This window comes from Hypanus sabinus, chromosome 2 (genome assembly GCF_030144855.1).
Source record: "Hypanus sabinus isolate sHypSab1 chromosome 2, sHypSab1.hap1, whole genome shotgun sequence".
Classification (NCBI taxonomy): domain Eukaryota; kingdom Metazoa; phylum Chordata; class Chondrichthyes; order Myliobatiformes; family Dasyatidae; genus Hypanus; species Hypanus sabinus.
Genome location: NC_082707.1, coordinates 177403993 through 177431702, shown reverse-complemented (window position 1 = coordinate 177431702; position 27710 = coordinate 177403993). Strand labels below are relative to the sequence as shown.

At 40.2% G+C, this 27710-nt stretch overlaps 1 protein-coding gene and 1 long non-coding RNA gene across 2 annotated transcripts; both read left to right on the top strand.

Moving 5' to 3' along the window:
* LOC132405674 (uncharacterized) lies at nucleotides 1-23142 on the top strand. The gene is made up of 3 exons (XR_009515945.1): nucleotides 1-111; nucleotides 17780-17911; nucleotides 23069-23142. It is a non-coding gene; the product is annotated as an uncharacterized LOC132405674 (long non-coding RNA).
* Nucleotides 18125-27710, top strand: gphb5 (glycoprotein hormone subunit beta 5). Its single transcript, XM_059988043.1, has 3 exons — nucleotides 18125-18138; nucleotides 23069-23273; nucleotides 27439-27710. The coding sequence occupies exons 1-3, from the start codon at nucleotides 18125-18127 to the stop codon at nucleotides 27625-27627; spliced, it is 408 nt and encodes a 135-aa protein (XP_059844026.1). The 3' UTR covers nucleotides 27628-27710.

Here is a 27710-nt window from a genome sequence, read left to right as displayed (position 1 = left end):
GCATGAGGATGGTGTATATCAAGACACTGTCAAAGGCCTGGACCACTTACTGCACTGAAATGGGAGTTCTGCTCCATCAAGTCCATATTAATGATCAGCCTCCTACTTCTGGTAAGTTTAAATTAATCCCATTTTTTATTGGTTTCACTTTCTGTAATTAGTTTATTATTGTCACATGTACCAAGATACTGTGAACATTTTTGTTTTGCATGCCAACTACAAAGATTATTTAACAATGTACAGTAGGTGGGTTGAGACAGTATAAGAATGAATGCGGATTATAGTATTACAGTTACAGAGGTGGTAGATAATAAGGTGCAAGGGCCATGATGAGGGAGGTTGTGAAGTTAAGAGTTCATCTTTATTGTAAAAATAGTTCCATTCAATAGTCTTATAACATAGGGATTGAAGCTGTCCTTGAGCTCGGTGCTGTGTGTTTTCATGCTTTAGTATCTTTTGCCCAATGGAAAAGAGGAAGAGAGGTAATAAACAGGGTGGGAGGAATCCTTGTTTATGTCACGTGCTTTCTGAGGCAGTGGGAAATGTAGACCGAGTCCAGGAAGTGGAGGCATGTTATTCATGTGAGAATGGAAATTCTATGACAAAATAGTTCTGAGATGATGGCAGTAAAAGTACTGACTTTAACCATAATGTTAAGGATGCTGTGAACCATGAACTTTGCTAAACTTTAACTTCATTTCCTTATTTGAAAGACCATGCCTGCTTAGAACGGTAAACGACAAAGAATGCCATTTTGCTTTTCAAATTACAATTGAAATAGACTCAGGTACAGAAGTGGAACCCAGTGTCGTCTTCTGCACCCCACTGTTGTAACATGTGGTTATTTGAGTTACTGTCACTTCCCTGTCAGCAAGAACCTATCTAGCCACTCTCCTCTGACCTCTCTCATTAACAAGGCTTTTTTGCACAACGATTGTTTCTTTTTTTGCTTTTAGCACCAATCTCTGTAAACTTTAGAGAGTGTGTGTGAAAATCCCAGGAAATCAGCAGGTCCTGAAATACTCAAACCATTCAGTCTGGCAAAGTCACTTAGATCACATTTCTTCCCCATTCTGATGTTTGGTTTGAACAACAACTGGACCTCTTGGCCATGTCCGTATGCTTTGATGAATTGAGTTCCTACCACATGATTGGCTGATTAGATATTTGCATTTATGAGCAGGCGTACGGACGTACCTAATAAAGGGGCCAGAGTGTATTTCAGTATGTATGCTACTTGTAAAAATCAAGTATGATTTATGTTTAGTTTGTTTTTCTTGTGAATGCTTTGTGCCTGTGATGCTAAGATAAGTTTATCACATGTACTCGTGTATATGACAATAAACTTGACTTTGATATTGACTTTGGAAAGGTTGTATTCTTATTTGTTCAACCTTCCTCGCATATCCTTCCTAACTTCCCAAGAAAAATAATATGCAGGAGTAAGTTCTTTGTCTTAAAGACTGGAGATTAGAGCAGTGATATGCTGTGTGGAATTTCCAGGAAAAAGTTTTACTTCATGTACAATACCTTTTAAGTTATTTTTATATAAGAAATATTTCTTTGTGTTGAATTAATTGGTCTCATGATGACAGTGAGGATATTAAACTGTTCTCGGTGCTGCTGGACAGAGAGTACTTACCCACTTTCTATCAATATCATACTTGCTAGAAAATCTCGAGGTATAGATGGTTGGCAAGAATCAAACTGATGTCAATCACAATGATACAAAATTAAGCTACTTTAACATTTTTGGAATAGATTACTGTATACATAAATGTAATTCAGTGTAACCTCAGTCAAATTCACTTTGTTATATTGAGGATTTAGATATACCACAAGTGTTATTACATTTCAGAAGATGGAAATCAGGTAAATGTTAATTTTACTTACAATGCAATTGCTAAAGTTATCTTCTGACAGCCATTTTATATATTAGCTTCCAGTAGCTTTAGACTTATTTCTGCATTACAGAATAAAGAGCGTGTAGTTAATTCATATAGCTAGCTGTCAAACATGAAGCAGAGAGTTGCAGTAGAAGGTTATTGAGAATGACTAGACTCTGGAATAGGAGCCCCACAAGAATTAGAGCTGAAGTCTCTATTGGTCATGATGTTTTAAATGACTTTGGCCTTGGAATCAAAAATACAACTTATAAGGATGTGAATCATATTTTGTTTGGAATAGCCAATTACTAAGTTAGGTAAACAATTTGGAAGTTTTACTGCCTTACCAAAGTAGGAATATTCATGAGGGAGAAAAGAGAACAAGTATGGTCATTGGGAATTTTCCGAGCAGCAGTAGAATAGAAAAGACAGTTAAAGCAAGGTTGACATGAACTGGACCCACATAGCGCCAAATGTAAGAGATGGATACTTGCAACAAACTTTGCAGGCTGGCTTCAGCTGAAATCCTTCAGATGAAAGAAATACACCGAACAGCCTCCCCCGATGTGATCTCTGTAGAGTCGGCTTCTTTAAGAGTTTTAACTCGTGTCGCTATTTATGAGTAATGGAACTATTTACTGAGATGAAGCACTAGCTCTTAAGATGTCACGGTGAAAAATTGCTCTACATCCAAGTTCAACTTGGTTTTCATGTAACCGACTGGACTACAAAGGAAAGCGGTGAGTTCTAACAAAAGCTGTTACATAATTATGCTCCACTGTGCAAATGTTTGCAATGACTCAAAAATCCTGAAACACCTCAATCATGGTTTGCCATAACCCAACATCGATTTTCCATGTCACCTAGGTAATTGGAAAATATAACCATATAAACAAAGCTGATGTATCGCAAAAAAATGTTCCACAGCTCTGACCGCGAAACACATTAACACAATTAAATGAATTTTCTCCACATATTTATGCAGCCTAATTATCAAGTTCTATCAGTAACTACACTGCCTTAAGGAGGGGATTATGGGGTTATCTCAAAGCTGATCATAACTGTCATTGAAGGCATCTGCTTTTATCAGTTTTCCATTAGCTAAAAGCAGTTTGGACAGCTAAGCATGTTATTATTGTCAAGTAGGCACCCATCAGTCTGTCTACAGACCTCATCATTGCATATACAAACAGGGAAAATCCATAATGATCTTAAGTTTAAAGAAATGGCGATGCATCTCCCTAATGTCTTGCTATATCCAGAGCATGGTTAGTTCATCAGCTCATAGGTCAAAAGACAAAGGAGCAGAACTAAACCATTCAGTTCATCAAGTCTGCTCTGCTATTCTATCAAGTCACTGACTTATTATCCCTCTCAACCCCATTCACCTGTCTTCTCTCCACAACCTTTGACGTCCTTTCTGATCAAGAACCTATCAACCTCTGCTTTAAATATATCCAACGACTAGGCTTCCACAGACATTTGTAGCAATGAATTCCATGTATTCAACATCCACTGGCTAAAGAAGTTCCAGTTAAAGAAATTGGAAGTCTCTGTTCTAAAGGGACTTCCCTGTACTCTGAGGCTGTGGCCTTTGATCCTAATCTTCCCCACTGTAGGGAACACCCTCTCTATGTCCACTGTTTCTAGGCTTTTCAGTGAGATCCCCACCACCTCATTCCTTTAAATTTCAGTGAGCACAGGCCCAAAGCTACCAAATGCTCCTGGTACGTTAATCTTTTCATTCACGGGTTCATTCTCATGAAACTCCTCTGGACCCTTTCCAATGTCAGCATATCCTTTCCTAGATAAAGGGCCCAAAGCTGCTCACAATACTCCAAGTGCAGTCTGACCAATGCCTTATAAAGCCTCAGCATTATATCCTTGCTTTCATATTCTAGTCCTCTGTATCAGTGGTCCCTAACCATCGGGCCACGAGGAAACGATATGATTTGGCGGTATGAAATGATATGAGTCAGCTGCACTACGGCCCAGTGGTTGGGGACCACTGCTCTAGATTTCCACATTAGATCTGTGGTTCTCAAAGTAACTCCATACTATATGCTTGCTGTGTGATCTCTGACATCATTATGTGGTATAAATAGTGTACTTATAACTAACAAATAGTTCTTTACTCAACCATACATTATAAAAGTAATAGTTAATATCATTCCAAGTAGAACATTATATTTTTGATAAAGGTCAGCCCAGCTAAAATTTCAAATTACTGTTCACTTGTAGCTGTGCATTTGCCACTTCTCAACCTGGATACCAGATATAGCATGACATTGTTAGATACAAATAAATGTGTGTGGAAGAGGGTATTGGTGGGGAGGGATAGGAGGGTTCTGCAAGGGTGGTTTGGCATGTACAGGGTCAGTACAAGCAAAGTTGAGTTCACAACCTCCTCTCCCTGTCTTCCCAGCTGAGAAAGACCCTTTTCATTATGACCACTGGCAGCTTGCCTGTTTTTTTTATAATGCAAAACCTGCAGTGATTATGAAAGAAGAAGAAGGTGATAAATTGGAATGGGGATGGAATTAGATTGGTGTTAACCATCATTAGTCTACTTAGCGAACTGCGAAGTTTGAATTGAGTTAGATTTAACAATGCCGGGCAAGTTTAACTTCAAGATTTTGAATGTATCTATTGTGGTTCCAATAGAGGAGCTCCCCAGGACCAGCAGGGTTAAAATAATACACATCTAAAATGAGTTACTGAAACAGGAAAAGTAGAATTCAAAATTCATTCATAGTTTGACTTTTGGAGTACACTTGAATGAGTGGTTGGTAAAGACCGACGGGTGCTGTAAACTGGGGGCCAAACAGTTTTCTTGGTGTCCAGTACAATCTAACTGAAATAGCCTCGCAATAATGCAGTAGAATCAATTTTTAAAAAACACTGGATGGAGATCTGAAATAAAATCATAAAATGCTGGAACTATTCAGAAAGTTAGAATAACAGTGTTAATATTTTAGGTAAAAGACTGTTGAGTGGATCAAATCCCACCCCGCCCCCCCCCCCCCCAGCAAGCTTACAGCCCAATAGTGGAAGTGCTCTTCATTGACCACTGCTCAACAAGTTTGGATTGGTAACATCATCTCCACGATCACCATCAGTACTGGAGAACCTCAAGGCTTTAGATCCTTTTAAATCTCTCATCTCTGACCTTGAACCTCTGCCCTCTTGCATTTAGCAACCTCTCCATGGGAAAAAGACAATGTGCTTTCACTTTGTCTACTACAGGGTCTTCATGTTCTTACACATCTCTATTAGGTCACCCCTCAAACTCCTGTCTTCCAAAGGATAAAGCTCTAGTTCATGCAACTTCTCTTTGTACCTTGGGCCCCACCATCTAAGCAACATCCTGGTAAATATTTTCTGCAATCTTTCTAGTTTAATAACATCACTAGGGTGATCAAAACTGTACACAATACTCAAAATGCAGTCTCATCAATGTCTTATATAACTGCAACACCACTTCCTAACTGCTATACTCAATGCGTTGAGTTATGAAGGTTAGATGCCTAACACCACCTTCACCACCCTGTTTACTTGCTACTTTAAGTGAAGGATGTGCTTGCATTCCTTTGTCCCTCTGTTTCATAACACATCCCAGGACTTTCCATCCACTCCATGAGTTTGATTTTCCAAAATGCAGTCTGGGAAACAACCCTCAGGCATCACCCTCTGCATCTCTTTCTGAGCCAACAATGAATTCAATCCACGATCTCCCACTGGATCCATATAATCTATCATTCCAGACTAGCCTGGCATGAGCGATCATGTCAAAGATCTTGCTGATGTCCACATAGACAACATCACTGCCCTCCCCTCATCCATCCATTTTGTTATCTTCTTGAAGAACTCCAAGAGATTTATCAGACACAACTTATCAGTCATAGAACAGTACAGCACAGAAACAGACCCTTAAGCCTATGTAGTCCATACCAAACTATTAATTTGTCTAATCCATCAACCTGCACCAGGACCTTAGCCCTCCATATCACTCTCATCCATGTACCTATCCAAATTTCTGTTAAATGCTGAAATTGAACCTCAGTACACCACTTCTGCTGATGGCTCGTTCCACACTCTCTGAGCGAAGAAGGTCCCCCTCACATTCCCCATAAAAATGTCACCTTTCACCCTTAACTCATGACCTTCATTTCTAGTTTCACCCAAACTACGTGGAAAAGGCCTGCTTGCATTTACCCCATTTATACCCCTCCTAATTTTGTATACATCAATCAAATTTATTCAACCCTTCCTTATAACTCAGGTCCTCAAGTCCGGGCAAAATTCTAGTAATTTTTCTATGTATTCTTTCAATCTTATTCATATCTTCCCTGTAGGTAGGTGAGCAGAACTCACCTAAACTCTAAATTAGGCCTCACCAATGTCTTATACAACTTCAACATAACATGCCGAATCCTGTACTCAGTACTTTGATTTATGAAGGCCAAAATGCCAAAAGCTCTCCTTACAATCCTCTCTGTTTGTGATGCCCTTTTCAAGCATTTATGAATCTGTATTCCCAGATCTCTTTGTTCTTCCACACTCTTACCGCTTGCCGTGCAAGCCCCACTCCGGTTTGACCTCCTGAAGTGTAATCCCTCACACTCCTATGCATTAAAATCTCTTTGCCATTTTTCCAGTTGGTCCAGATCCCTCTGCAAGCTTTGATATCCCTCCTCATTGTCTACTAAGCCTCAAGTCTGGGTGTCATCTGTAGATGTATTCCCCCATACACAAAGCTGTGCAGACTATCAGACTCCATCTCTCTGAATGTTGGTAGATCCTGTTCTTCAGAATTCACTCCAGCAATGAACACACCAGCGACGATGGACTCCTGATCTGTAGTTTCCCAGTTTGTTTCTACTACCCTTTTAAAACAACGGTACCACTTTAGCCACTCTACATTCCTCCAGAGCGTCACGTGTGGCTAGAGAGGAGGTAAACATCTCCTGAAGGGAAACTCAGCAGGCCAGACAGCACCTATGGAAAAGAGTAACCAGTCAGCGTTTTGGGTCGAATATTCCCAAGGTTGCTCCATGAGGCGAGGGAAGAGATTGCTGAGCCTCTTGCTAGGATCTTTATGTCTTCGTTGTCCATGGGAATGGCACTGGAGGATTGGAGGGAGGCGAATGTTGTCCCCTTGTTCAAATAAGGTAGTAGGGATAGTCCAGGTAATTATAGACCAGTGAGCCTTACGTCTGTGGTGGGAAAGCTGTTGGAAAAGACTCTTAGAGATAGAATCTATGGGCATTTAGAGAATCATGTCTGATCAGGGACAGTCAGCCTTTGTTGCCCTTTGTTAAGGGCAGATTGTGTCTAACAAGCCTGATAGAGTTCTTTGAGGAGGTGACCAGGTATATTGATGAGGGTAGTGCAGATCTACATGGATTTTAGTAAGGCATTTGACAAGGTACCACATGGTAGGCTTATTCAGTAAGTCAGAAGGCATGGGATTCAGGGAAGTTTGGACAGGTGGATTCAGAATTGGCTTGCCTGCAGAAAGCAGAGGGTCTTGGTGGAGGGAGTACATTCGGATTGGAGGGTTGTGACTAGTGGTGTCCCACAAGGATCAGTTCTGGGACCTCTACTTTTCTTGATTTTTATTAATGACCTGGATGTGGGGGTAGAAGGGTGGGTTGGCAAGTTTGCAGATGACACAAAGTTTGGTGGTGTTATGGATAGTGTTGAGGATTGTTGAAGGTTGCAGAGAGACATTGATAGGATGCAGAAGTGGGCTGAGAAGTGGCAGATGGAGTTCAACCCAGAGAAGTGTGAGGTGGTACACTTTGGAAGGACAAACTCTCAGGCAGAGTACAAAGTAAATGGCAGGATACTTGGTAGTGTGAAGGAGCAGAGAGATCTGGGGGTACATGTCCACAGATCCCTGAAAGTTGCCTCACAGGTAGATAGGGTAGTTAAGAAAGCTTATGGGGTGTTAGCTTTCATAAGTCGAGGGATAGAGTTTAAGAGTCATGGGGTAATGATGCAGCTCTATAAAACCCTGGTTAGGCCACACTTGGAGTACTGTGTCTAGTTCTGGTCACCTCACTATAGGAAGGATGAGGAAGGATGTGGAAGCATTGGAAAGAGTACAGAGGAGATTTACCAAGATTCTGCCTGGTTTAGAGAGTATAGATTATGATCAGAGATTAGGGGAGCTAGGGCTTTACTCTTTGGAGAGGAGGATGAGAGGAGACATGATAGAGGTATACAAGATATTAAGAGGAATAGATAGAGTGGACAGCCAGCGCCTCTTCCCCAGGGCACCACTGCTCAGTACAAGAGGACATGGCCTTAAGGTAAGGGGAGGAAAGTTCAAGGGGGATATTAGAGGAAGGTGTTTTACTCAGAGAGTGGTTGGTGTGTGGAATGCACTGCCTGAGTCAGTGGTGGAGGCAGACACACTAGTGAAATTTAAGAGACTACTAGACAGGTATATGGAGGAATTTAAGGTGGAGGGTTATATGGGAGGCAGGGTTTAAGGATCAGCACAACATTGTGGGCCGAATGGCCTGTACTGTGCTATATTGTTCTTTGTTCTTTACCAGATGTTAGAAAAATCGACGTTTGTGCTATCAGGCTGGAGGAGTAAATGTTATATAAAGAGAAACAATATTTAAAAGCTCTTCATTCTGATTGCAGCATTTAATATTAATGCTTTTAGAACTGGACGAAATATCAGCTGTTAAAGATGACTTATAATACTTCAACATTAAAGCACAGTGAAATAAGCTACAGATTGGCAAGGTTGTCAGAAATCCTGTTCATTATAAATTGCATCTTCATATTCCACAGAAGTGCTATCTACAAAAGATATTTTGCTCTTTTTAGCTACTGAGTACATTAAAACTTTCATTAACACATTGTGGCCTGCATCTGTACAGCTGACAAGACAACAGCATTGATGATACTGCTCTTTGCAGGTTATATAATATATGAGTTACAGGGAATATATGAGTTATATTATATGAGTTACAGGGAAAGGTTGAATAGATTAGGACTTTATTCCCTGCAGCGTAGGAGATTGAGGGAAGATCTGATATTATGAGGAGTAGAACTAGGGTAACTGCAAACAGCATTTTTCCACTGAGCTGGAGAACTAGAGGCAATGGGTTAAGGATGGAAGGCAAAATGTTTAAAGGGAACATGAGGGGAAAAGTCTTCACTCAGAGGATGGTGAGAGTGTGGAATGAGCTGTCAGCACAAGTGGTGGGTACAGGTTCGATTTGAACACTTGAGAGAAAGATAGGTACATGGATGGGAGGGGTATGGAGGGTAAAGTAAAGGTAAAGTCTAGGTAAAGGTCAATGGGACTAAGCAGAATAATAGCGCTGTGTGGACTAGATGGGCCAAAGGGCCTGTTTCCATGTTGTAGTGCTCTATGAGTCTGACTTAAAATCTTCTCAAAAGACAGATTGAGTAACATTGAAAGTTATAGATTTCTGAAATAGGTGTTTAATCTTATATCTGTGACTAGATTTTTACTGTACTCAGCTGAATGGTAGGGTTTAGTTTGCTGCTGCTGGCTATACTTCAGAGTAGCTTGATCAATGCTCTGGTTTATAATAGTGAAAGAACATGACTTATGCTAGGGTTTACTACACTAAATAATTTCCAGTTTAAATTGGGATGTCAGCAAAAATGCACAGCAGAGAATCAACACTTTCACAAAAGGTGAAGGTGGTAATCAGATTCAGAACTCTACACTAGAAATGACCTCAGCACTTTAAGGGAGAAGAATGGGTAGCATTTTGAATGAACCCACTGTCTGATAAGGATAAAGCCTCACTGGAAAATGAATGGAGATTGAATTTATGAACACAAGAAATTCTGCAGATGCTGGAAATACAGAGCAACCCATACAAAATGGTGGAGGAACTCAGCAAGTCAGGCATTGTCTATGGAAATGAATAAACAGTCAATGTTTCGGTGTGAGCCCCTTCATCAGGATTGGAAAGCAAGGGTGAAGAAGTCACCCTTGGAGGGAGCTGAAGGAGTACAAACTAGAAGGTGATAGGTGAAGTCAGTTGGGTGGGGGGGGGGGTTGAAATAGAAAGCTGGGAGGTGATAGGTGGAAAATGTAAAGGGCTGGAGGAGAAGGAATCTGAATGGAAAGAAGAGTGGACCAAGGGAGAAAGGGAAGGAGGAAGACACCAGGGGAGATGATAGCCAGAGGAGGAGAAGAGGTAAGGGGAAGAGGGCAGGGTGGGCAATTAAAGAAGAGAGATGGGAATGGAAACATTACTGGAGGTTGGAAAATAGATGTTCATGCAATCAGTTTGGATTATCAAGGGTTGCTTCTGCAACCAGAGAGTAGCTCCTTCATGTCAGTAAGGGAGGCCATGGACTGACATGTCGGCAATAGAATGGGGATAGGAATTAAAATGGTTGGCCACCGGGAAATCTTGCACTTTGTGGGTGGAAGGAAGGTGCTCGCCAAAGCGGACCCCTAATCTACATCATGTCTCACCAGTGTAGAGGCTGTATCGGGAGCACCAGACTCGCTGGTGGTGTTGCCTCACCTGGAAGGACTGTAGGAGCAACACACTCAAAGTGCTGGAGGGACTGAGCAGGCAAGGCAGCACATAGGAAAAGAGTACAGTCAACGTTTCAGGACAAGACCCTTTGGCAGGACTGGAGAAAAAGTGTCAAGGTTTAAAAGGTGGGGGGGGGGGGAGGGGAGAGAGAAACACAAGGTGATAGGTGAAAACTGAAGAGGGACGGATGAAGTAAAGAGCTGGGAAGTTGATTGGTGAAAAGGGTCAGAAGACCTTGATCCCAGACCTGGCCAGATTCACACTCAAGACCATCTGCTTCAAAGTCCAGTGCTGATGCCACTATACAACTAGCCACCCCAAGTAGCATAGTACAAGGAGATAATTATTGAGGATCTTTACCATCATAGGAGGAGTCCAGAAGAACATTGATATATTTTTTTTTCTCTCTCTCTTTCTCTCAGCACTTTGGGTATTTGTTGGGGCTTTTAATGGGCTCTTTTGGGTTTCTTGCTTTGTGGCTGCCTGTAAGGAGATGAATCCCAAGGCTGTATAATGTATACATACTTCAATAATAAATGAACTGTGAACTTTGAGATGAAGTAAACTTTGATAGCCAATTAAGTAATTGCTACCCTGACAATGCCTGATATTCAGAAGTATTTCAAAAGTGACTAAATATCAATCAAAAAACATTAAAATTATTCAAGGAAGAAAACTTCGAACAATCAAAAATATTGAACTAAATGTAACTAAGTCAAAATATGTGAGTTGCTTAAATGTTAATTACTTTGACCCCAGCCGTCATTCCCCTCCATGCAAAACAGATCACATCACTGTTTAAACAATGTAGTCCGGTGCAGTTTCAGAATGCACACGCCCCATTGTAACTATTAGCAAAATTCTCCAGGCTCCTATCTGGCCATTACATTCAATTAGGAGTCAAATTTCATGGCAGTCAGGAAATTGCCAGTAATGAGTGGTCATTATATCCAAGCTTTCTGTTTTCATAGAAGAGCCCTGAATGTGGTAGCACTTAAGTGAAGGAGTGACGACAAATTAGATTCCAAAGCATCAGATGGAGAGAGGTTGAAACCACGGCTGGGAACTCTCAATGCCAACCAGCCCCTAGGATTACTGTCAGTCAGTTTAGGCACTTACTACTCACGGTTTCATGGCTTATAGTTTGATTTTTTACAAGCTGCCTGACATTACTTGCAGATATTTCTAAGGACCGCAATTTCAAAAAGTGGACTGAAAAAAGGCTGGGCCATTGTAGAAACAGACTTCAATACTGGTGGAAATATCTCTCCAATGTGCTTTGGATGCATTTTGATATGTATTTGCAAACAGTACCAGGAAATTTTAATTTGTAACATTCAAAAAACACTACATGGTTTCTAAAATGATTTTGAAATATTTAAGGGGAACCTTCACTCAGAAGGTGGTGTGAGTGTGGAATGAGCTGCCAGCAAAAGTGGTAGATCCAGGTTCAGCTAAGAGAAGTTTGGATAGGTACATGGTGGGAGGGGTTTGGACAGCTATGGTCCCGGTGCAGATCCGTGGGACTAGGCAGAAGAACAGGTCAGCATGGACGAGATGGATCAAAGGGTCTGTTTGTGTGCTGTAGTGCTCTATGATTCTAATCAGGATTTCAACTTCTGCAGAGTAATTACTAGATTAATTAAAACATAACACACAATTCACTACACTTTCACTATAAGGCATGCTAGAGTTAATGGATCAATGTACATAGTTCCAGATCAGGCACAATTGCTGTTACTTCACACACACAATACTTTACAGATCCTTAAAGAGAGAGAAGCACTTGTCAGTGTTACTCTCTCACTGAAGCAGTCAGGTGCGATGTAACTAGCATATAATCAGATTGAGAAAAGGGCAGGCATTTGTAGCGAGATAATGATTAAATGGTCCCAACATTAATAGAAATATTTACACGAGGCAGGATTTGGAAGGGCTGGAGAGTTCATGTGTTGAGAAGTCTGTGAAGCTGATGGACGGCTAACTTACCCTTCCACGTGCTTTTGAAATTTAGCTGTAACTACACAAGCTTTATTCTTTGGTATAGATTTCCATCCAGGAGTCACACTGATTCAACTCTCAGATTTTGGTTGAGCCTGGAGTATTCCAGGGAAGGCTACAGGAACAGGAAGAGATATTTGGGACCAGATCCTGGGGAGGTTGCATCCATAACCCAGGATTGCAGCGGTCACTGGATCACAGTCTGGTGTGGGGTGGGTTGCAGGAGGGCTGAGGCAGACAGTTTTGGTTACATGTCCCCTGGGGCCCATTTCCAATCTGGCAAGGAAGCTCTTTGTATGAAGAGTGATCATAGGGTGTTTAGAAAAGTCTGGGAGTAAAACATACCTGGCTCACAGGTGGTGAAGTAAATGCTCTTCTTTATGCATTATTTCCTGCCTTCAGCTGCCAAGATTTCAAGAGACTGAAAAATTCAATTCAATTCAAGATTGTTTAATGTCATTTTTTGGTACACAAACGTAAAGGAGAATGAAATAATTGTTATTCAGGATTTGATGCAGCACAAAAAACACAATAAAATGAAGAACTCAAGAATTAAAAAAGCACACAATAAATTTAAAAATGTAAGATTAGCTGATATACATCAACTGATTGTATGTCCATAAAGTCAAGCTAGGCAGAGGTGCGTCTGTACATAAGGTGGCAGACAGGAAGTGATAAAGTAGATGTAGTTGGAGGTGTAGTGGGGTGGGTTATTGGGCGGAGGTGTTGATCAGCTTTACTGCTTGGGGAAAGTAACAGTTTTTGAGACTGGTGGTCTTGGCATGAATGCCTCCTAGCCTCCTCCCTAATGGGAGTGGGACAACGAATCAAGCTTGAAGCTGTGATGAGACTTCCTTTAATATTAAGAGTGGAAACCTTCAGCTGGGGAGCTGTCAGACCCTTTATGAACAGATCTAAACTATATGAATGATTTTGGCAGTCTGTACTCAGACAACTGACAGAGAGCATAAATATTTGGACCATCCTTTAGTCTTTAAACACTGTAAACTTCAAAGAATGAATTGCTTGTGTCTCCACATGCATTCTCAATAAAGTTCTACAATGAGGACAGGAGAAGGGGTTTGAGAGGGATAATAAATCAACTATAATGGAATGGCAGAGCAGACTCAATGGGCTGAATGGCCTAATTCTGCTCCTATGTCTTATGGTCTGAAGAAAAATAAACAGTTCAGTCCCTCTGATCCTTGTACTAGAAATTATTATGTACTGATCTGAAGATTTGACTGGAACTTAAAACCTTTTAATCTTTGGTTGTATTTTTTAGTTCAGTTCAGTTACTAAAAGCTTCATTGGCTTTGCTGACTCTTGCCTTCCCACAAGATCACAGGGAGATGAATGTGCTATTTCAGTCCAGAAAAGGTTACAATAAGAATAAATGAAAAGTGTTAAAGAAAGCATTAAAAGTGTTAGTGGCACGTTAGTGTAGTGGTTTGCACAATGCTTTACAGTACCAGCAATCTAGATTCAATTCCCGTTGCTGCCTGTAAGGACTTTGTATGTTTTCCCCGTGACGCTGTGGGTTTCCTCTGGGTGCTGCAGTTTCCTTCCACAGTCCAAAGACATACCAGTTGGTAGGTTAATTGGTCATTGTAAGTTGTCCTGTGATTAGGCTAGGGTGGAATTGTGGGATTGCTGGGCAGTGAAGCTCACAGTCAAGTTTATTATCATTTATCTTTTTACATGTATACTGGCAAATGAGACAATGGACGAGGGTGTAAAGCATAGTACTATATGCAACAACTTAGGAAATTAAGAATTAAATCTACAAATGAATTATGCATAGATAAACAAAATAAAGTTCATAAATTAAGTACTGTAGGCTTCAGTACAAGTTATCTGGTGACACGTCGAATGCGATGTGGTTTGGGGAGAAGGATTTGGATGGGACAGACAAAATGACCACAGGCAGTCTCAAGCTAATTTCTCATTGTGAGCAGTCAAATGCACAGAATTATGTCATGTTCGTCATTTTCACACGTGGAGTTCAGAAAAAATGACATTTCTAGACAGAATGCTGTAAAGTTGGGTCCAGACATTGTTATTGAGATTGCATAGAAATAAGTCAATTTCTATACCATAGAAACTATAACTTTAATTTCTACTGCATCAAACTGTATAAATCTAAATTGCTCCTCACCTGGTTCCACCTACCTCACCCTTCCTCAGTCAACACTTTATACTGGCCATCTCCCCTCTACACTCAGTCCTGATGCAGGATCTCAATCCAAAATCTCAGTTATATTGGCTTAAAAATAATTGGTTAAAGGATATTGGTTAATTGAATATTGGTTTAAAAATTAGATGAATAAACTCATGAAGTAACTTAGCCCCTGAAAACCCATTCTTCCACAAATAAAGATGCAATCAATCAACTGCAGATGAATTTAATGAACAAGCAAAATTTATACATATTTATTTTCTTCATGAGTAAGACCCCAACACGTTTCTATTACTGAAACATGTACAAGTGCCTTCCACAGATCACTCTTGCCTGAACTGTGCAAAATAAAGAGTTTAATTACCTCTTCCTATGCAATATAACACACATGAAGGATTGGGCATGTAGGGGATTACCATATTCATAACGAGACCACTAAGAGAGGAAAATGTGCTTGCCTGGCACTCACGGGACTCCACTAATCTTAAACGTCACCAGATGAATCCAAGTCAGCACTGTTTGACTTGCTTACCAATGCAAATTTGAGGGACCTGGACAGTAGTCAGGGATGTTGTGGGGGAGGGCAAGAATCACATCTGATCTCATTTGGAGGGGCATCTGTATGCACTCGCAATACTGTGGTGGATCTTGCACAAGCCAGCATGTATGAATCCAAAACCTCCATTCACACCTGTTTTCAGATGGTTGTTCAGTAAAGGACTTGTTCCCCCTATCATCCATCTCTACTTAAGGGCATCCTCCATTAATTTCCTTTGCTGGAAGTCTGTTTCACACATCCTCTCTACTGAGGCCTGGAAAGATTTTCCTCATCTGAATCTGCCCAAAATCTCGGTGTTCTAAACCCAGTCCTCCAGTACAGGCTTACCTCATATGTTCTTTTCCCTATCCATGACCAGCTTGAAGATAGATCGAAGACCATGATCACCCACATCGTATGACACGGCACATAATGTTGATGATGACCTCACATGTTGTGTTATGGATCAGAGCTCTTTGCTTTCTCACCAACCAATTTTAATTTCCGTTTGGTAAAAACAGGCTAATCGTTGACAGTAACACTCACTTTAAAGTTGTCCATTCTTACCCTGGGAAAGTTGAAACCTTGTATTCTAAATCAAGCTTTAACCTAACAAATACAAGCCCCATTTCCAGAAAAGTTGGGATATTTTCCAAAATGCAATAAAAACAAAAATCTGTGATATGTTAATTCACTTGAACCTTTATTTAACTGACAAAAGTACAAAGAAAAAATTTTCAATAGTTTTACTGACCAACTTAATTGTATTTTGTAGATATACAAAAATTTAGAATTTGATGGCTGCAACACAATCAACAAAAGTTGGGACAGAGTTAAAATAAGATTGATAAGTGCACAGAATATTCAAGTAACATCAGTTTGGAAGACTCCACATTAAGCAGGCGAATTGGTAGCAGGTGAGGTATCATGACTGGGTATAAAAGTAGCATCCATCAAAGGCTCAGTCTTTGCAAGCAAGGAGGGGTTGTGGCTCACCCTTTTGTGCCAAATTTCGTGAGAGAATTGTTAGTCAGTTCAAAAGGAACATTTCCCAACGCAAGATTGCAGAGGATTTAGGTCTTTCAACATCTACAGTACATAAATATTGTGAAAAGATTCAGAGAATTCAGAGACATCTCAGTGCGTAAAGGGCAAGGTCGGAAACCACTGTTGAATGCGCGAGATCTTCGAGCCCTCAGGTAAGAAACCGTCATGCTACTGTGACAATTATAGCCACCTTGGCTTGGGAGTACTTCGGAAAACCATTGTCACTTAACACAGTCCGTCGCTGCATCCAGAAATGCAACTTGAAACTGTATTACGCAAGGAGGAAGCCATATATCAACTCTATGCAGAAACACCGGTGAGTTCTCTGGGCCCGAGCTCATCTCAGATGGACCAAAAGACTGTAGAACCATGTGCTGTGATCAGATGAGTCCACATTTCAGATAGTTTTTGGAAAAAACGGGCGTCAAGTTCTCCGTGCCAAAGAGGAAAACGACCATCCTGATTGTTATCAGTGAAAGGTGCAAAAGCCAGCATCTGTGATAGTATCGGGGTGCATCAGTGCCCACGGCATGGGTGAGCTGCATGTATGTGAAGGTACCATTGACAGAGGCGTATATTAGGATTTTAGAGAGACATATGTTGCCATCAAGGCGACGTCTCTTCCTGGGACGTCCATGCTTATTTCAGCAGGACAATGCCAGACCACATTCTGCACAGGCTACAACAGCATGGCTTTGTAGACACAGAGTGCATGTGCTTGACTGGCCTGCTGCCAGTCCAGATCTATCTCCTATTGAAAATGTATGGCGCATCATGAAGAGGAGAATCAGACAACGGAGACCACGGACTGTTGGGCAGCTGAAGTCTTATATCAAGCAAGAATGGGCAAAATTTCCAATTGCAAATCTACTACAATTAGTTTCCTGTTCCAAAACGATTAAAAAGTGTTTTTAAAAGGAAAGGTGATGTAACACAATGGTAAACATGCCTCTGTCCCAACTTTTGTTGAGTGTGTTGCAGCCATCAAATTCTAAATTTGTGTATATTTACAAAATACAATTAAGTTGGTCAGTAAAACTATTGAAAATATTTTCTTTGTACTTTTGTCAGTTAAATAAAGGTTCACGTGAATTAACATACCACAGATTTTTGTTTTTATTGCATTTTGGAAAATATCCCAACTTTTCTGGAAATGGGGTTTGTAATTGAATGCTTTCATTCCAGCTGACTGTACTTCTAAATTCATTCGTGACTGACAGATGACAAGGGGCTTGCATACTATACTGATTTTACAGAATATTGATTGATACATACGTGTACAGAGATGTTGATCTTAATTGTATGGAAAAAATTGTTATACGATCTCTAACATAACAGTCTGACTAAATATTTAGCAGCTTAAGGCTAGTACCAACTGTGGATTACAAAACTACCATGATACAAACATATGCTTTAAATTACATTATACATCATAATACTGCACTTTATAAAACTCCCCTCACTCCAAATCAACTTCCAAAAGTGCAATGCAGTGCAATAAATCCATGTTAAATGATATTTATCTGAACGCAACGTATCCCACTTAGTTCTGACTTTGACTACAACACCATAGGTCAAGACACCATCGATCGGAGGTACCCGATGCCTATGACAGATTGGAGGGAGGAACCGCAGGGTGCCGACACTGATTGACACTTGCTCTCTCCATATATTCCAAAAATGCAAGAGCTTCAGAACCAGCAAGGTGAGCAATAGCAACTGGGAGGTGATGATGCTGATCTATGCGTAGATAAAAAGGTTTTTCTAGTCTGTTTTTTTCTAAGAAGTTAGAAACGTGGCATTTATTTGAGTAAACATTAAAGAAGACAATAATTATTTTGTGATTCATGAAATCTGAGCAATAATTTGAAGAACATATTGCAAAAGAGACAGAGAAAAAGCAAATAAAGATCAAAAGATGTCCAGCCACAGGTAAGTAACATTTCCCCTAGTCCGGGATAATTCGCTTTTACAAGGTAAAATCAGCTTTGCTTAATCCTTTGATGTCAATGCTTGCTTTATAAAGTTTTATGAAAGCTGGTGATGTTTGATAGTTCAGTTTTATATTAAAAGTATAATATTTTTAATAACTGATGAAAATGGATAGATTTATATTAAATACCTGAGCCACACTCTAAGGGAACACAGAGAAATGAACTCAAAGAGAGCTGTCCTCAGCAGGCATCAGCTACAATACTGCAAAAGAGCCACTTAGCTCTGTTATTACAAGCTTACAGTTTAAAGAGGATGAATTTGGCCCACTGAGCTTGCTTCTAATGCTTGAGCTTCAAAAGGCATGGGCTACAGTTATTTTGTAAGGTGATGTGCAACCAAAGCTGTAAGGATTTTCACTGGAGAGAGTAGTTGACATCAGTGACTGTTAAATACAATAATGGAACTCACCTCTTGTATATTTTAACTACTGCCTGATAAGGTAATGCCTCATTTTGATGTTAACCTTTCAAAACTGAATTGTTGCCTTACGCAAAATTTTGTTTTAAGGTGCTGTAACCTACCATGGAATTACAAATGAGCAAATTATACAGACATCTTTACACGAAGAATAGTAGTTTCTGTTCAATTACCTTTCAAATAATTCTATTGTGAGGTTGTCCATTAATTTCCCCAAAGACTTAGTAGGCAGTTGTACCAGCCCGTCAACCACATAGATCAGGAGGTTTGTGATCAGTAAGGTCACGCTGGCTTGCCTCCTGAACAAGGATATTAAAAAAAAAGTTTCACTAACCTGTTCTCCATATTGGAACTTGTATGGGTGGGAATGAGAACAAGATCAAGCTTGATTGTGGCTTTTAACGGTTAAAGAGATGGTCACAAAAGAAAGCCTGCACTTATATAGTATTTTTCATAATGGGAAGATATCCACATGGGTTTACATCCAATTCTGAATCTCAAAGTAAGTAGCACCTAATCCTTTACTGAACTGAAATACCAGCAGGGTATCAGGAGTGGGACTAGAATCCACAAATATTTAAAGCAACAGAAAGGCATGAGATGAGCTGTGTCCAGGGAAAGGCATGAGATAGCAGAGGGATTTTGATTCACACACTGCAGAAAGAATCAGCATCTTTGAAACAGGAAGAGTGAGCAAAAACAATGAAATACATCCCTTAGGAGTGAATTAATCTTGGCCATTCATTAATTAACATTTTCTTAACTCCTGTGGTTCATTTCCACCTCAAAAGCCAGCCCCAGTGAAAGGTCTTGGCCCAAAGCGTCCGCTGTTTATCCCCCTCCCCATGGATGCTGCCTAACCAGATGAGTTCCTCCAGCAATCTGTGTGTGTCATTCTAAATTTTTGACTCCTTATCTGAATTCCATGTCCATTAGTTTCATTTGCCTCTGAAAATGGGGAAGAATTTTCTGCAGTCTACTCCATGTATACTCCCCATTAGTTTATTCACGTCAATCCTGTTCCCTCCTAATCTCCAGGGAAAACTGACCCTAACCTCTCCACCCTCTGCTGCACCATCACAGTGTGGTGACAGAACTGCATACAGTGTTCTGGGGGCTGACCAATGAGTTATAAAGTTGGAGCAAAAACCTCCTTCATCTTGTACTCACTCCCCTGTCTAATGAAGGTCAGTATCAATATAAAACTGAACTATCAAATATCACCAGCTTTCATAAAACTTTATAAAGCAAGCATTGACATTTTGTCAGTATCAGGAGGGATAGACAGGAAAGAAAAGGAGGTGGGGTAGCATTGCTGGTTAGAGAGGAGATTAACACAATAGAAAGGAAGGACATTAGTCTGGAGGATGTGGAATCGATATGGGTAGAGCTGCATAACACTAAGGGGCAGAAAACACTGGTGGGAGTTGTGTACAGGCCACCTAACAGTAGTAGTGAGGTTAGGGATGGCATTAAACAGGAAATTAGAAATGTGTGCAATAAAGGAACAGTAGTTATAATGGGTGACTTCAACCTACATGTAGATTGGGTGAACCAAATTGGTAAGGGTGCTGAGGAAGAGGATTTCTTGGAATGTATGCGGGATGGTTTTCTGAACCAACATGTCGAGGAACCAACTAGAGAGCAGGCCATTCTAGATTGGGTATTGAGCAATGAGGAAGGGTCACTTAGCAATCTTGTCATGTGAGGCCCCTTGAGTAAGAGTGACCATAATATGGTGGAGTTCTTCATTAAGATGGAGAGTGACATAGTTAATTCAGAAACAAAGGTTCTAAACTTAAAGAAGGGTAACTTTGAAGGTATGAGACGTGAATTAGCTAAGATAGACTGGCAAATGATACTTAAAGGGTTGACGGTGGATATGCAATGGCAAGCATTTAAAGATTGCATGGATGAACTGCTACAATTGTTCATCCCAGTTTGGCAAAAGAATAAACCAGGGAAGGTAGTGCACCCATGGCTGACAAGGGAAGTTAGGGATTGTATCAAGTCCAAAGAAGAAACATATAAATTAGCAAAAAAAAAGCGGCACACCTGAGGACTGGGAGAAACTCAGAGACCAGCAGAGGAGGACAAAGGGCTTAATTAGGAAAGGGAAAAAAGATTATGAGAGAAAGCTGGCAGGGAACATAAAATCTGACTGTAAAAGCTTTTATAGATACGTGAAAAGAAAAAGATTGGTCAAGACAAATGTAGGTCCTTTACAGTCAGAGACAAGTGAATTGATCATAGGGAACAAAGACACGGCAGACCAATTGAATAACTACTTTGGTTCTGTCTTCACTAAGGAGGACATAAATAATCTCCCGGAAATAGTAAGGGACCGAGGGTCAAGTGAGATGCAGGAACTGAGGGAAATACATGTTAGTAGGGAAGTTGTGTTAGGTAAATTGAAGGGATCAAAGGCAGATAAATCCCCAGGGCCAGATGGTCTACATCCCAGAGTACTTAAGGAAGTAGCCCAAGAAATAGTGGATGCATTAGTAATAATTTTTCAAAACTCCTTAGTTCCTGAGGATTGGAGGGTGGCTAATGTAACCCCACTTTTTAAAAAAGGAGGGAGAGAGAAACCGGGGAATTATAGACTCGTTAGTCTGACATCGGTGGTGGGGAAAATGCTAGAGTTGGTTATCAAAGATGTGATAACAGCACATTTGGAAAGAGGTGAAATCATCGGACAAAGTCAGCATGGATTTGTGAAAGGAAAATCATGTCTGACGAATCTTATAGAATTTTTTGAAGATGTAACTAATAGCGTGGATAGGGGAGAGCCAGTGGATGTGGTATATTTAGATTTTCAAAAGGCCTTTGACAAGGTCCCACACAGGAGATTAGTGTGCAAACTTAAAGCACATGATATTGGGGGTATGGTATTGATGTGGATAGAGAATTGGTTGGCAGACAGGAAGCAAAGAGTGGGAGTAAACGGGACCTTTTCAGAATGGTAGGCAGTGACTAGTGGGGTACCGCAAGGCTCAGTGCTGGGAGCCCAGTTGTTTACAACATATATATTAATGATTTAGATGAGGGAATTCAATGCAGCATCTCCAAGTTTGCGGATGACACGAAGCTGGGCAGCGGTGTTAGCTGTGAGGAGGATGCTAAGAGGATGCAGGGTGACTTGGATAGGTTAGATGAGTGGGCAAATTCATGGCAGATGCAATTTAATGTGGATAAATGTGAGGTTATCCACTTTGGTTGCAAGAACAGGAAAACAGATTATTATCTGAATGGTGGTCGATTAGGAAAAGGGGAGGTGCTATGAGACCTGGGTGTCATTGTAAACCAGTCATTGAAGGTGGGCATGCGGGTACAGCAGGCGGTGAAAAAGGCAAATGTTATGTTGGCATTCATAGCATAAGGATTTGAGTACAGGAGCAGGGAGGTTCTACTGCAGTTGTACAAGGCCTTGGTGAGACCGCACCCAGAATATTGTGAGCAGTTTTGGTCCCCTAATCTGAAGAAAGATATTCTTGCCATAGAGGGAGTACAGAGAAGGTTCACCAGATTGATTCCTGGGATGGCAGGACTTTCACATGAAAAGATTGGATCAACTAGGCTTATACTCACTGGAATTTAGAAGATTGAGGGGGGATCTTATTGAAACGTATAAAATTCTAAAGGGATTGGACAGGCTAGATGCAGGAAGATTGTTTCCGATGTTGGGGAAGTCCAGAACGTGGGGTCACAGTTTAAGGATAAAGGGGAAGCCTTTTAGCACTGAGTTGAGGAAAAACTTCTTCACACAGAGAGTGGTGAATCTGTGGAATTCTCTGCCACAGGAAACGGTTGAGGCTGGTTCATTGGCTATATTTAAGAGGAAGTTAGATATGGCCCTTGTGGCTAAAGGGATCGGGGGTATGGAGAGAAAGCAGGTACAGGGTTTTGAGTTGGATGATCAGCCATGATCATACTGAATGGCGGTGCAGGCTCGAAGGGCCGAATGGCCTACTCCTGCACCTATTTTTTATGTTTCTATGTAACCTAAATGCCTTCTTTACCATGCTAATTTCATAACATTTCATGTGAATTTACTTCATGTAATAAATTACTAACCGTGCTTTAGCTTAAATAGTCTGATAATCCTTAAAATTGAAAACACATAGGGTGAGAGTATAAATTTGCATAGCACATAGATAATTTTCCAAATAAAAATCTCACTGTACATCTATTTTGCATATTATGTTGTAATTCTTTCAGCACCACCTCTACTGTAAGAGTTGTGTCATTAAGAGAGCAATGTTGTGTTAATTTACAATAATCATGCTTTGCATTAGTACAATTTCATAAAGACTGGAAAATAAATAATTTACCAAATTAATATTCTTTACTTTTCATGGAGTGTCATTTGTTATTCATGTAATGTGTTGCATAGTTCCTTGTTTTATAGAATTTATTGTTAATAATGAAAAATGTGCATTTGTCTTAGACTGAATCTGCACCATTTACTATGGGGGAGCATCATTCTCCAGTTCCTGGTCTTTTATGAAAATGCCCTTCCTGCCCCCAGCATCAGCTTGCAAACATTCATTGGCTGTGCTGTGAGAGAGTTTAGGTTCCTGGCCAGGAAACCTGGTTGTAAAGGATTGCGAATAACTACAGATGCATGCTGGGGACGATGTGAGACCTGGGAGGTAAATGTGTCATTGTTTCAAAATAATGTAATGGAATTTTTAGCCCAAGTAAATTTCCTAACAAATGAGTAAAGAATTCTTCTAAATCCAAAACAATGTTAAAATACTTTTTGAATTTTCTGTTAGCACTGAATTCAATTCAAAACATAGAATTTCCACGAAGATATAAACAAATACATTGCAACCTAAATACTGCAACAACACTTGAAATGAGAATCCTTTTGTTATGTGCTGATCATTGTGATGTTATTAAAGCAACAAGTATTTACTTTCACCATGGCTTAGTGATTACCTTAATATATTGTGGCTACCTGTGAGCAAGCAGATCTCAAGATTGTACAATTTTTACATTCTCTGATAATAAATGTAATTGAATTTTGAATACTTATTACTGGCAACATAATCATGGTAAATAAATTCTTCCATTTTATTATAGTGTGATCAAATACTTGAGTCTATTAGAAGATACTACTGAGATTTCCTCTCTAAGTAACAATTTTATAAGAGATCAAAAATTTTAGATACCTTTTAAAAGATGAATTGCTATAAATGTTGAGATGTAGTAAAATTTGGGTATCCACACACTCAATGATTCAGGAACAGCTTCTTCTCCTTTGCCATCCATTTTCTGAACCTATGAACATTGCCAAACTACTTTTTTATTTCTGTTTTTGCACTATTTATTTAATTATTAAATATAAATACCTTATTGTAATTCACTGATTTTTCTCCACCCCCCCCCCCCATATTCTCATGTACTGCACTGTACTGCTGCTGCAAAGTTAATGAATTTCACAACACATGCCAGTGATAATAAACCTGATTGATTCCTTGTGTATACACAGCAAGGAAAGTTCACATATAATTTCCGCAAGCAACTAGAAATTATACATTTTTTTATTACAAAGTGGTTTAAAGCATTTCTATGCCATTGGTCTCTGCTGTTTCAGTTTCTCATTCCACAGGCACTGCCTGAATTGCTGAATGGATTCAGCATCTCTTCTTGTTTTATTTCAGATTTCCAACATCTACCATTTTGTTTTGATTTGCACATTTAACTACAATTTGTGTGAGACTTGAGCGAGGCCACACTTGTATCTAGTGATGGCTGTCTTACTGGATACAGACAGTTCATTGGTAGGAAGATATATCTGCCATAGAGGAGTTGGAACAATTTCTAAAATGACAAAGTTGTCCTGTAAGGAAAAATCTAGTAGAATTGGCCATCACTCAAAAGTATAAAAGCATTGGCAATCTCAGTGAAACAGAGATAATTCTTAGTCAGTCAGATATAATGAAAACAGTGGGTTTGTTTCTTCTTGTTGAAAGGAATTGAAAAGGGTGATACAGGTAGATAGTATCGTAAAGAGAGTTTTTGGCACATTGACCTTCATAAATCAAAGTACTGAGTACAGGAGTTGGGATGTTATGCTGAAGTTGTAGAAGACATTGCCGAGGCCTAATTTGGAATATTGATGCAGCTCTGGTTACCTACCTACAGGAAAGATATCAATAAGATTGAAAGAGTGAGAGAAAATTTACTAGGATGTTGCCGGTACTTGATTGTATTTTGGGAAAGGTTGAATAGGCTCGGCTTTTATTCCTTGGAGCATATGAGAATGCAGAAAGATCTGATAGAAGTATATACTGTAAAATTATGAAGTGTAAATATGGGATAGATGCAAGCAGGCCTTTTTCCACTGAAGTTGTGTGAGACTGGAACTGGAGGTCATGAGTTAAGGATGAAAGGTGAAACGTTTAAGACAAACGTGAGGAGGAACCTCTTCGTTCAGAAGGTGGTGAAAGAGTGAAATGAGCTGCCAGTGGAAGTTGTGATTTGGGTTTGATTCCATCATTTAAGAGACATTTGGACAGGTACATGGTTGGGAGGGATATAAAGGGTTATGGTCCTGGAGCAGGTCAATGGGACTAGACAGAATAGAGGTTTGGTATGGCCAAAGAGCTTATTTTTGTGCTGTACTGTTCTATGACTTAATGACTCTAAAAATCTAGAACTGGTCTTAGGATCAGGGTTTAGCTGATAAATACTGGGATAGGAGATATTTCTTTCTATAGAGACTCAGGAATCTGAAAATCTCTTTCTAGAGTATCACAAATGTTTTGTTAAGTCCAACTTACTTTTTGATTTGGCACAAAGCAAATCCAAACTTGTACATCTAGGAATGTAGCAGTAACCTTGAGTAGACCATAAGCCAAGGTCAGCAACACAACCTACTTCTATTTCTACATCAGGTTTTACTTAAGCATCCAGTTCATTTCACACCATGTACATAAAGTACGCAAATCAAACAATAATGATTGTATAGACAACAAAAGATTGTGACACACTGTATCTGATCTCAACCTGTTATGAATTAGAAGGTAAGGCTTTGTGGGAACAGAGAAGGACCAGTTGATTATCTGCCTGTCACTGTGCCACTCAGCTTGCTTGCAGAATTAGTTACCCCTCACATTCAAAGGACCTCCTTGCTTCCAAGTCTTTCTGGATAACCATTTCCATGAGTGAATCTGCTTACTGCTATGACATCAATACTTTAATGCACTTAGATCCAGCTTTTCCTACCTTTTATATCAGAATCAGGTTTAATATCACCAGCAAATGTCATGAAATTTGTTGTCTTTGCGGCAGCAGTACAATGCAATACATAGTAATAGAAAAAATTGAGGAATAAGTGGTGCAAAAAAATAAAAACCCAAAAAGTAGTGAGTTAGTATTCATAGGTTGAATGTTCATTCAGAAATTCAGTGGCAGAGGGGATGAAGCTGTTCCTGAACCATTTAGTGTGAATGTCCTGGGTAATGGGGTTCCTTAACAATGAATGGATAATATAGTTCAGGTGCAGGTCAGTGGGACTAGGCAGAAAAATGGTTCGGCAGAGCCAAGAAGGGCCAAGAGACCTCTTTCTGTGCTGCAATGCTGCCTTTTTGAGGCGTTGCTCCTGGAAGCTGCAGAGGCTGGTGTCCATGATGGAGTTGAGTGAGTGCACAGCTTTCTGAAGCTTCTTTTGACTCTGTGGAGTAACCTCACCACCACCCCTCCATATCAGATGGTGATGCAGCCAGTTAGAAATATGCAAGTGTCTTTGTTGACATACCAAATCTCCTCAAACTCCTCATGAGATATAGGCACTGTAGCTGCATCGATATGTTGGGCCCAGGAAAGATTCTCAGGGATATTGACACCCAGGAACTTGAAATTGCTTACCCTTTCCACTTCTGATTCCGCTATGAGGACAGGTAGGTGTTCCCTCAACTTCCCCTTTCTGAAGTCCCCATTTCTTTGCTCTTACTGATGTTGGATGATGGAGACAGCCACAATTAGAATTTAAAAAGACGCTTGGTCAGTCTCATAAATGGGAACGTTTTAGACTAGGGGTTCTTATCCTGGGGTCCACAAACCCCTCAGTTAATGATAAGGGTCTGTGGTATAAAGAAGGTTGGGAAGCCCTGGTTTAGAGGGATGTGAACCAGTCCATACCAACCAAGATGCCTTACCCGAGGGAGCTGACTAAAGGGCCCGTTTCACCTTGAAACCCTAAGGCTTATCCAACTTGAGTGAAACCAACATGTGCTTGCTTTACTAAATTTGGACATGTTTATAAACTAAGGAAATATTTGATAACTCACTGTAATATAGCAAGTAAAGAATAATGCATTAATCACATCAGGAAACTTAATTCTTCATGATGAGGACATTAAGGCAAGGTAAATGATGAGAGATTGATTCCTCTTGTGAGTGTGTCTAGGACCACAGGGTAGTCCAAGATTAAGATGGCACCCATTTAAAGTGAGATTAAAAATAATTTCTCCTCTCGAAGGGCTGAGTGATTTTGGATTCCCTTACTGCTGAAGGCTGTGGAAACTGATCTCTTGAATTTATTCAAAACTGAGAAATAGAATTTTAATCAGTGAAGGAATTGAGGGTCAAGATGAAAGTAGGTATGAGGTCAGTGAATGTGCCATGGTGGAGCAAGATCGAGGGGCTATTGACCTTCTCCTGATTTTTATGACCCCATGGTCTACTGCCAGGCTTTGTCAGCAAAACAGACAGCAATCAGAAGGTTGAATGTTAGTGTAATGTATTTTGGATATTTATATGTATATTGTACACTGGAATGATTTTGTCCTGTGCTTCTGCTTCCAGAGACCGATTCTTGACCCTCCTTACGTGGAAGCATATCACCGGGTCTGTACCTACAACGAAACCAGGTTCGTCACTGTGAAACTACCCAACTGCCATGCTGACGTCGACCCATTCTACACCTACCCGGTGGCAGTGCGGTGTGACTGTGGCATCTGCTCAACCACAACCACCGAGTGCGAGACCTTGTAAAGCATTCCCCCACCCCCTTCGAAACCAGATGCAGTACATGCGCCCACGCTTAGGGAACTCTGATCTATTGATTCAAAAAGAAA